The following is a 9,392-nucleotide window of genomic DNA, read 5'->3' on the forward strand; positions in this document are numbered from 1 at the left end:
AAACAATTTTCAGAAATTTTGGGGTCCAGGGTTCGAACTTACACCCGGGCTTTTTCCCGGGGGTTCCTGTTTATTTTTCTGACAGGAAGTATGGGATCGCAACCGCGGGCTCGCGTGCCGTCAGCCTGGGACCAGGGGGGAGCAGGGTGCACCAAGGAGCATTTCAGCCCCCTAAGCCCAGATGTCCCCAATGGTTGCAGATCACCGCAAAGGTCCGCCATCCCCCGTTTCTACAAACTACTTCGGGTGGGAAGTGGCGACGGCACGGGCGACGAGGGCGGCGGCGGGGATGGCGGCGGTGGCGAGGCGGCGAGGGAGGCGGAGGCCGGGAGGCGGAGGCGATGGTAGGGGCGGAGCAGCGCGCGAAGAGATGGGGAGTGGGGGAGTGGGAGTGTGGGCGGTGGCGGCGGCGGCGGCGGCGGCGGCGGGTGGCGGCACGCTTTGGCAAGCGGCGGCGGCGGCGGCGATGCGTGCGGCGTGCGGTTTGGCGGAATGGCAGCGGCGGCGGCGGCGGCGGCGGCGGCGGCGGCGGCGGCGGCGGCGAGGAGGTCGGGGAGGGAGAGGGGAGAGGCGGCGGCGGCGGCGGCGAGGAGGTAGGGGAGAGGGGAGAGGCGGCGGCGGTGCCTGCACGAGCTTGAGAATGAGAATGTCCTCGTCGGGGCTCCACGCGTCGGTCTCGCGCTTGTCGCGCTTGGCGGCGCGCTCAACCGCCCGCCTGCTCGCCGCCGCCTGCTCCTCCAGCAGCTCCTTCACCACCGTCTGCCCTGAGCTGGAGACGCTGCTCGCCGGAGACCCGTTCGCGTCAACGACGCTGAACAGAGATCCGAAGAGCGCGCTCATCTCGCCGGCGCTGCGCATGCCGCCCTCGAAGGAGAGCGTCGACGCCGACGAGCGCCCGTCATCGCTGCCCGAGTCCGCCCCATGGAAGGACGGGCGGCCGCTGTCGAGAAGGGCGCCAAGAGTGTCGCCCGACGACCACGAGGAGGACTGCGCGCCGCTCCTCCTGCGCAGCACGCCCGGCGGCGACGCGTCTGCGTCGAAAGACGCCGAGCGCTGGCCGTGCAGGCGCTTACAGCCAGCCGCCAGCGGGGCGGAGGCCGTGGCGCTAGCTGCCATCATCCACCTTACTGGCTCTTGAGAGGATCCCCGCGCAGCGGTAATTCTTTTTTAGCGAAATTCTTTTTAGGACTTCCGGAGCGGGCGCGAGCTGTGTACGCCAACTCAGGGTGTGTGGCAGCCAGCTGGCTGTGTGTCTTGTGAGCTTGTTTGTGCCTGTGTGTCGTTCGTGCGTGTCGTCATCATCTGTCTTGCGTCCACCCATACCGCGTTGGTGTCCAGTCCGAGCCTGGCTGTTCTTCACCTTTCTACCTACCTACCTACGAGCTGTGTTGGGGCGGGGGGCGGGCCGCGGGTCCGGGTACTCTTTCGGGTGTACCAGAAGCTGTGCGAGGCGCCCCTCCTCTTCACCACCGGTGATGACCTGCGAGGCGCGCGGCGAGGGCGAGGGCGAGGGCGAGGGCGAGGGCGAGGGCGAGACGAGTGTGTGTGTCTCGCGCCTTGCGGGGGGGGAGCGGAAAGGAGGAACCTCTCTTCCCAAGAGCACCACTCTTGGAGCGCCGCCACTACCACCCAGAGCGCTGCAAGCAGCGCCGGGCAATGACGGCTTACCGCCCACCCAGCCCCCCCTCGGCACACCCCGGCAGCCAATGTGTGACGGGTCGAACCCGCTAAGCCATCCCGCAAGCGGAATGGCCCGCCACTCGGACCCGCAAGCGGGTGTACGAACCGCGAGCGGCTCGCACTCGTGACACGCAGGCGTCCGACAGACGGCGCCGGGGCTAAGCGACCGAAGAGGACTACGGCAAGAACCGCACACCACCCGCTGACGAGCGCTCGCGGAACTGGTCCGCGGCGCCCGCCAGGGGCGTGCGCGAGACAGGGCTCGAAGCCCTTTTCTGTGAGCAGGGATTCCCTCCCGGCAGGGGTTGTGGCGGAGAGCCGGCATGGGGATCGCCGGCCCCCACCCAGGGGGTGCCCCTGCCAGGCGCCGCAAGCGGTGCCCGACAGGGGCGGGTGCCCCCACCCCGAGGGGTGGGGGCGGGGTCGGGGCCCAAAGTGATTCGGCCTATCGCCTCGGCAAGGTCCTCGGTGCGATTCTCCACGGTGTCGTCGATACATTCATCCACCCTGCGCCCAACAAAATTTTCAAAAACGCGGCCGGCGGGCGGCCACCCGCCATCCCCCCCCCCCCTTCACAGCTGCAGTGCCCGCGGCCCGCAAATAGTTGCGGCTTTTGCGCGAGGGAAATAAATAAATAAACAAAGAGTTGAGAAAAGCCAAATTCCAAATCGCAAACATATAGAATAAATAAAACGGTCAAACTCTGAGACGAGATGGGATTTGGGGACATGTGTCCCTGCCCCGCATGATCTTGGTGTGAGGACCCTCAATCCGTCTCCTCACCCCTCGTCACAACCCGACAACAGAAGACGAGCGGCAAGAGTTGGGGCCGGGGGCGCGGGAGAGCCGCTGCGCAGCGTGGACGCGCACACACCGCTCTAGCGCTCTTGCTCCGCTCGCCACCTCTCGCAAAGGTCCAAAGTCATAGCACCACCTTCTCCGGCAAGGGTCCGCGAGGGAGAGTTTTTTTTTAGTTGTCAACAGTCGTGTGTAATTTTGCTTCGGGCAGCTGCGTGTTTTTTTTCTGCAAAGCGCACGTTACTGCGCACGCGCGCGATCTATGTCAGTCCCGCCGCTCTCACACTGAATAGTGCGCCCGGACCGCCCAATGCGTCTTCCCATCGATGAAAATAACAAGATTTGCGACCAAGGTGTTGCCCGATCCGGGCTTCTTGGCCATCTGCACCTCCTTGAAGGTGAGGTTGACTCGAGGATGCTTGTCACTGAAGCTCTTCGCGAGGGCTACTATCTTGGGACGCCACAGTTCTCTAGCTTCTGCTTCCTTTTCTGCCAAGTGGAGAAGCTTGCCCTTCTCCACTGTGCGCGGGAACTTGCAAGGGCAGCGAGCGTAGCACGTCAGCAACTCGACAATGTCTGCCGTCTTCCTGCAACATCCTTGCACTCCGGTCCGCCAGTATGTTTCCCAACTCAGAATAGTGTCAACCTCCTCGAGCCATATCGCAAAGGCCTGACGGCTGGCGGTCTCCACCTCTTGTGTAAACTCCTCCCAATGCAGCGGTTCAACGCCGGCGGCTAGCATGGACCTGGGCGTGTTGACTGGGATGCAACTCTTTGCCTTTGGTCGCAGCTCGATGATGTAGTCGGTTGCGGAGAGACCATCGGCCTCTTTCTCCGTCTCCATCAGCGCTGCTGGGAAGTGCGGCAGAGAGGGCCACCGCAGGATCGACGCGATGGCCTGCTGGGACGCTCACGAGCAGAAACAATACGCAAGCCGACCGTCGCTAGGACGACGCGATGGCCGCCGAGCTTGGATCGATCGCCACGCGCACGGGTCCGGCCCGCCAGTTGGTCGACTTGCCCCTCAGTTCGGGACGTACGACTTCGTTGTTCACACCTTTGTGGATTGAGAAGAAAGTACCCTTATTAAGTTGATTGACAAGAAACGCAAGTTCATTCACAGAGCCACGCGCCGGCCAGAAGGCCCGTGTGCAGGGCCCGGAGTGCGCATGTGCGTTGATGTTCTGCTCGATCGATAGCGAGAGCAGTTGCGAGTGGTTGCACGCACAGCAGACATAAAAACAAGGATTCCGATAACAAGGATTCCGATTCCGGTAAATCCCGAATGTTCCGCGCAACTGCATTTCGTCGAACGCGTCGACGCACCCCGACCTCAAAGGCCACGGCCATGGAGCAGCCCACCTCCTCTGGATTTGGAGCGGGCCGACCAAGAGTGGTGAGCGTTCCTCTCTTGGAGATAATGGCCCTCGTCGACGACATCACCGAGCGTGACGAACCGAGCGGCGTCCTGTGCAGATGGCTGAGCTGCGTCGCTCCAGCTTCTGTCGGCCGCTGCCTCGGCTCGCTGCCTGCTGCTGCCCGCCGGTCGTTCGACGCACCAGCTTGGGCGGGCTCACACAGGGTCAGTGCGCGGTAAGAATGTGTCACATGACGCGACGCGACGTCCAAGGCGCAAGGGCCTCACAGTTCATCCTTGGTTCTCCTTTTTTCCGCGGGTCATACCATCGATCCTCTGATCCTACCGCACAAACGGCCACGCCCAAACGTCCATGGCACTGGAACTCGACCGGGTTGTCTTATGTGTGTCTGCAAACTGCAAGACGCTATCGGCTTAAAGCCGTAGTACTCGTATGTGCATCGATCTCCTCAGCCGAGCGCGGTCGCGCTCGAGCTCTCTGTGCGCGCTCTATAGTGTATAGATCTAAACCCCTCTTCGCCCTGGCTGCGTCCTGCGAGTGCGTGTGCAACGGGTCAAACGGCTTAAGAGGACTTGATGTGTGCCAACCACCTTGTTCCGTGTCTGTGTCTGGTACGTTCTCCCCACATATCGGCCGGAAGCCACACAACTCACAAGCGTCTCCTCGCACAGAGACACACTCTCTCCACTCTCGAGAGCGCGGCGGCGGGCTCGGCGGCGGAGGCCGTTGGCCAAAGCGGCGCGCGGCGAGGCCGAGGGGGGTGTGGCAAGTCTCCCCCCTCAGAAGGGGTTGGCCCACCGCGCCAGCCGCACCAGCGGCCTCGGCACCATCGGCGGCAGCAGCCGCGGCTCGCCGACGGCAGAGGCGCGGGTGCCTATGACATAATGAGGGCTATGATAAGGCGAGGTGCGGTCTACGCCTCCCGCAAGGGGCCAGCCCGTCGCATGCGTCGAGAGTGCCTGGCGTGGGCGGCGTCGCAGTGTCGGGGAGGAGGGAGCCGGCGCGAACGAGCGCGAGGAGCGAGCGCAGCAGCGGGTCTGCGCCCGAGAAGGGGTCCTCGAGGATCGGATCCGTGTGGGACTTGCCTATGACAGGAGTGAACAAGACAAGTCTCTCTCTCACACACAGCAGACAGGCTCTGTGAAAGGAGTGGCCCAGATGGCTCAGGAAAGGGCATGGTGTGATGGGGTGGACTGACAGGGAAGGAGTGCCTAGTTGCGGAGGGGTGGATCTCGAGGAGCCGAGATGAGTCGAGATCCGCCGAGATCGGGCCCGCGTGCGACCTGCCCGCGGTGTGAAAGACGCCGATGTCGGGGTGTGAATGCGGCCTCGCGCACTTGGGGAGGGTCGCGTGCCCACAACGGTAATCTCACCCGCCAAGGCAGGTGTGCACTCTGCTAGTACGTGTGTGCTCACAACCACTACACTGTGGGGGGTGCCCGAGCATGATGTCTGTGCGCGTCTGTGCGTGTGTGGGACAGACGTTGTTGTCCTATGCGCGCGGCTACTTGCGGGGATCGAAGACGTCACAGCAGCAGGAAGCAGCAGTGCCCACAACGGCTGCGGGCACAGGGAAGACTGCGGTGGTGGAGCACAGCAGAGGGCGTGTCTTGCCAGGTGCGTGTTGGAGGACGACGTCCGCACTCCACTTCTAGGGCGGCTTGCCGGGGTACAGCGTCAGCCGCACCTCGCGAGCACCAGCCTCGCGCAGCGCCTGCTCACAGCAGCGTGTGTGAAGAGGCGCTGCTCACACCCCTCCAGCCTGCACCAGCCTCGCCACAGCGCCTCGTCCAGAGCCCTTGAGTGGTGGCACGGCGCAGTGCGGTCGGCGCGGCCATGGTACAGCGCCATTCGAGGCCACCGGTCTGGGGGGGGCGACTGCCCGGCGGCGGTAGCTGCCCTCACCAGCTGCAGAGGGGAGCAGCCCGCCACGTCGCCCTCGGCCATCGCCGAAATGATGCGCGGGTCGATGCCGTTGGCGTCCAGCTCCGCCATGCACGCCTGGAGACAATACGGCCCGGAGACACTCGCATCTCTCCCCACATCTCCCTATATCTCCCGATATCTCCCCTATGCCTGCAAACTACGGCCCGGATGCCTGCAAGTACGGCCCGGAAACACCCGCGGGGGAGATATGGGCAGATACGGGGAGATACGGGGAGATACGGGGAGATGTGGGTAGATATGGGCGGGATGGGTGGACGCGTGCCTGCAAGTCATACGGCCCCGACACTCCGACCCACCACTCGATGCGACGCAGCACCTATTCGCAGCTCCTCTCTTCACAGCTCTTCTCTTCACACCGACCCGCCACTCAATGCGACGCAGCACCTCGTCGTCGGCCGCAACGGCGGCTGCAGCGCTGCTGCCCATCGACACGCGGCGGCCGCGGCCCTCCCAACCGCCCTCCCCACCGCCCTCCTCCTCCTCCTCCTCCTCCTCCTCCTCCTCTTCGTCCGTCCGCCGCCTCATCTGGCTCGCCGCTGAGCCGATGCTGCGCCATGCCGCGCTGCCAGAGGGGCGCGGCGAGGCGCAGGACGGGGCGGCCGCCGGAGGGCCTACAGCCGAGAGACAGCCGAGATGCAGCCGAGATGCAGCCGAGATGCCGGCCGACTTCGCCTCTGCCGGAGCACCACACACGAGCTGTACGAGCAGCAGAGCGGTGAGGTGTGCGCCGGCGGACTGGCCGACCAGCGAGACGCGCCTAGCCGCAGCACGGCTGCGCGTCATGGCCAGTCCGTCCGCCGCGGCTGCGCGCTCTCCCTCGTCACGCTACGAGCGGCGGACGCGCCCGTGCACGTCGCCACCCAGCGACGCCGCGTTGGCCTGCGCCCAGCGCAGCGCGCGCTCGACGTCGGCAACCATCTCCGGCATGGTCGCTTGGGGCCAGTTGCGGTAGTCGATCGCCAGGCAGAGCACGCCGTTGCGCTGCAGCACCCACCCAAACAGGAAGGCCCACATGCGGTACCCAATCATCCACGCGCCGCCGCACACAAAGAGCACCGTCGGAAAGCCGTCCGGAGGAGGCGGGTGCACCGCGGCAACCGGCGAATAGACGTCGAGCTTGTGGCGGGAGGAGGGGCCGTACCGCACGCCGCGGCTGACGCCGGCGCCGTAGAGGTAGTGCGCCGTCGCCGGGATCCACCCGGGGATGAGCAGGGCGACAAAGAGAAGGAGCCTCACCACTCGGATCAGCACTTCATAGAAGACGCTCCGCTTTGCCCACAGCAAGAGGACAAAGGCGACTCCGGTGGAGAGCGCCGCGTCGAGCGCCTCGCCCAAACGCTCCAGCGCGTGCACGCCGCGCCGGTCGGCGGTCGCGAGGGACGCCCCGGGCCGAGGCGAAGCCATCGGCAACGGCGAGGGCGGCTCGCGAAGCGGCGATTGCGAGCCCGAGGACCGTCGCGAGTCAGCGGAGCGGAGATAAATCTCGTCGAGCTTGGGTGTACAGAGCGGCGACGGAGACTTCAGCGAAAGCGACGACATCGCCGCGATGCGGACGCGCCACAAAAAATTTCTCTGTTTAAGCAGACGGGATGGCCTGGGATTCTGTCGTGAGGGTGAACCCCTGCCCAGCCCCCCTCCGTGTCGCGATGCGCTCCCCGCTCCCGTTCCCCTGTGTCCCTGATCGTCCTACAAGATCCTGCTTGTGCAGGTGGGGACCCTGTCCTTCTCCCACCCCTCGTTTGGCGTGTCCGTTGTATTTATTTATTTATTTATGGGAAGGCAACTTCAGTCGGCCTGAGTGATGTGTACGCCCACTCAGGATGTGTGGCAGCCCGCTGGCTGTGTGTCTCGTGAGCTTGTTTGTGTCTGTGTGTCGCTCGTGCGTGTCGTCATCATCTGTCTTGCGTCCACCCATACCGCGTTGGTGTCCAGTCCGAGCCTGACTGTTCTTCACCTTACTACATACATACATACATCGGCCTCAGTGGCGCGTGTTCTCACCAGAACAGCTCGTCCGCGGCGCTGCGGCGGAACCCTCACAGATGTATGAAAACCGTTTCGGAAAAATCGTTTCGTCCGACCGCCGCAAGAGAGCGACCGACACGGCTCACGGACGGCTATCCGTAGGGTGACGAAGACAGCGATGGGTTGTGGTGCCAGCCACCAGCAGCCTTCCTTCGATATAAACACCGCAAAAGTTACAGTGCGAGGCCCTGGCGTAAAGAACAAAGCGGCGGTATCTGCGGGAATCAAGTCCAAAGACATCACCTTGACGAATATGAGTGACAAGGAACTGATCATCGTTGTCACGTTTGATCCGGAGAGCCTCAAGTTGACAAAGAAGAACACTGGTATTGGGGCCGAAGCCTCAGGCGGAGCGGGGCCAGCTGCGCTGTCTGTGAGTGCATCTGCTGGATATGAATTTCAGGCGCGCGGAGATTCGGCAAAGCCACAGAAGATGCGCGTAAAGCCTGGTGCGATGAGCAAAGTCAGCGTCAAAGCTGCGGCGTATATCTCCGTGGTCTTCTACGAGGATGGGCTATTCAAATTCGCTATCGAGAATAGACTGGTCGAAGTCGGCGCGGCTTTCACCGTTAGAGGCGCTCACTTAGAGTCTGAAATCCCTTTCAAGAGCATGCCCAACGAGCCAGAGCTTTAGGACTTATTACTTGAATTTCACACGCCATTCTTGAAAAAGGCTCTCACAACGGGTCATGCATGCTTAACGCATCAACAGCAACACTGGCCTTCCGGTTCACCTCGGCGCGGATCATCTCGCGGCGACTCCCCTCCCTCCGTCGGTCCATTCCCTCGGGTACTCCAGCCTCCGACGGGGCGGCGCTGTGGGTTCCCTAGGGTCCGCGTGGGTCCGTGCGGTGACGGCCACGCCGGCGGCGGGGGTGGAGGCGGTGGCCGGGGGGAGGCGGGTATGGCGGTGAGCACGGGGGGCGGTCCCGGTGTGGAGCCTCGGGGGTGGCCCCTTGACCCGGTGGCCGTCCCAGCCGCGGCTCCACGCGTCAGTCGTCTACCGCACTCCAGGGGAACCTAGCCCTCACTTCCCCACGCGGCGGCGATCGCTTTCTTCCTTTGGCGGTTGTGTGTACTCCCTGAAGGCCTCATCGATCGACAATCCCACTGCCTTCCGAGTGACTTGAGGGGCTACAATTGGCGTGCGCTCTCCCCACCAACCACTCCACTCCCACCTCAGGCGCTCGAGATAATGGCGATGAAAGTATTCAACAAAAAAATTCCCGACACAGGTACCAAAAGGAGCACAGCAGACGGTGCAACAATATACCTACCCTCGAAATCTCCTGCGCAGCTTCTGCGACACCTTCGTTGGTTCCCGGTGCGTTCGTACGTCAGTAATCACACGCACTCCCTCTTCTCGACTGCTTGATAGTTAGAGGCTGCGCAGGCCGTCCCGTTTGCTGTTTGCATAAAAAAGCCTGTCTGGCGGTTTTGCGCTCAGCGCTGCGCGCGCGCGCGCCGGGGCTGTCTCACTCACGTGCCGCAATATGTGTCACACACGGCGGCTTCTGCCACCTCTCGATTGGCTCCACTTTCTACGCACACCTACCGGGGAAG

General features: G+C 63.6%; 4 protein-coding genes across 4 annotated transcripts in view; 1 reads left to right on the forward strand and 3 right to left on the reverse strand.

Annotated features, from left to right (window-relative positions):
* EMIHUDRAFT_234523 (hypothetical protein) overlaps positions 1-1,119 on the reverse strand; it is a gene marked incomplete at both ends in the record, with an annotated part of 2,524 nt that extends 1,405 nt beyond the window's left edge. The window contains one exon of the mRNA XM_005781219.1: positions 631-1,119. Within this exon, the coding sequence (XP_005781276.1) occupies positions 631-1,119 (489 nt within the window). The remainder of the gene's footprint in view (positions 1-630) is intronic.
* A 2,756-nt stretch (positions 1,120-3,875) lies between these two features.
* EMIHUDRAFT_366101 (hypothetical protein) lies at positions 3,876-4,192 on the forward strand (the record flags this gene model as incomplete). Its single annotated transcript, XM_005781220.1, has 1 exon — positions 3,876-4,192. A coding segment is annotated over exon 1 (171 nt), but the record flags the coding sequence as incomplete, so codon positions are not given.
* A 444-nt stretch (positions 4,193-4,636) lies between these two features.
* On the reverse strand, positions 4,637-5,852 carry EMIHUDRAFT_234525 (hypothetical protein; the record flags this gene model as incomplete). Its single annotated transcript, XM_005781221.1, has 5 exons — positions 4,637-4,731; positions 4,775-4,942; positions 5,366-5,417; positions 5,545-5,571; positions 5,763-5,852. The coding sequence occupies 5 exons, from the start codon at positions 5,850-5,852 to the stop codon at positions 4,637-4,639; spliced, it is 432 nt and encodes a 143-aa protein (XP_005781278.1).
* Positions 5,853-6,629: 777 nt separating this feature from the next.
* Positions 6,630-7,343, reverse strand: EMIHUDRAFT_234526 (hypothetical protein; the record flags this gene model as incomplete). The annotated part of the gene is made up of 1 exon (XM_005781222.1): positions 6,630-7,343. One exon carries the CDS (start codon positions 7,341-7,343, stop codon positions 6,630-6,632), a length of 714 nt encoding a protein of 237 aa, XP_005781279.1.
* Between the last annotated feature and the right edge of the window lie 2,049 nt (positions 7,344-9,392).

Source organism: Emiliania huxleyi (assembly GCF_000372725.1).
Source record: "Emiliania huxleyi CCMP1516 chromosome Unknown EMIHUscaffold_205, whole genome shotgun sequence".
In the NCBI taxonomy this organism is placed as follows: domain Eukaryota; phylum Haptophyta; order Isochrysidales; family Noelaerhabdaceae; genus Emiliania; species Emiliania huxleyi.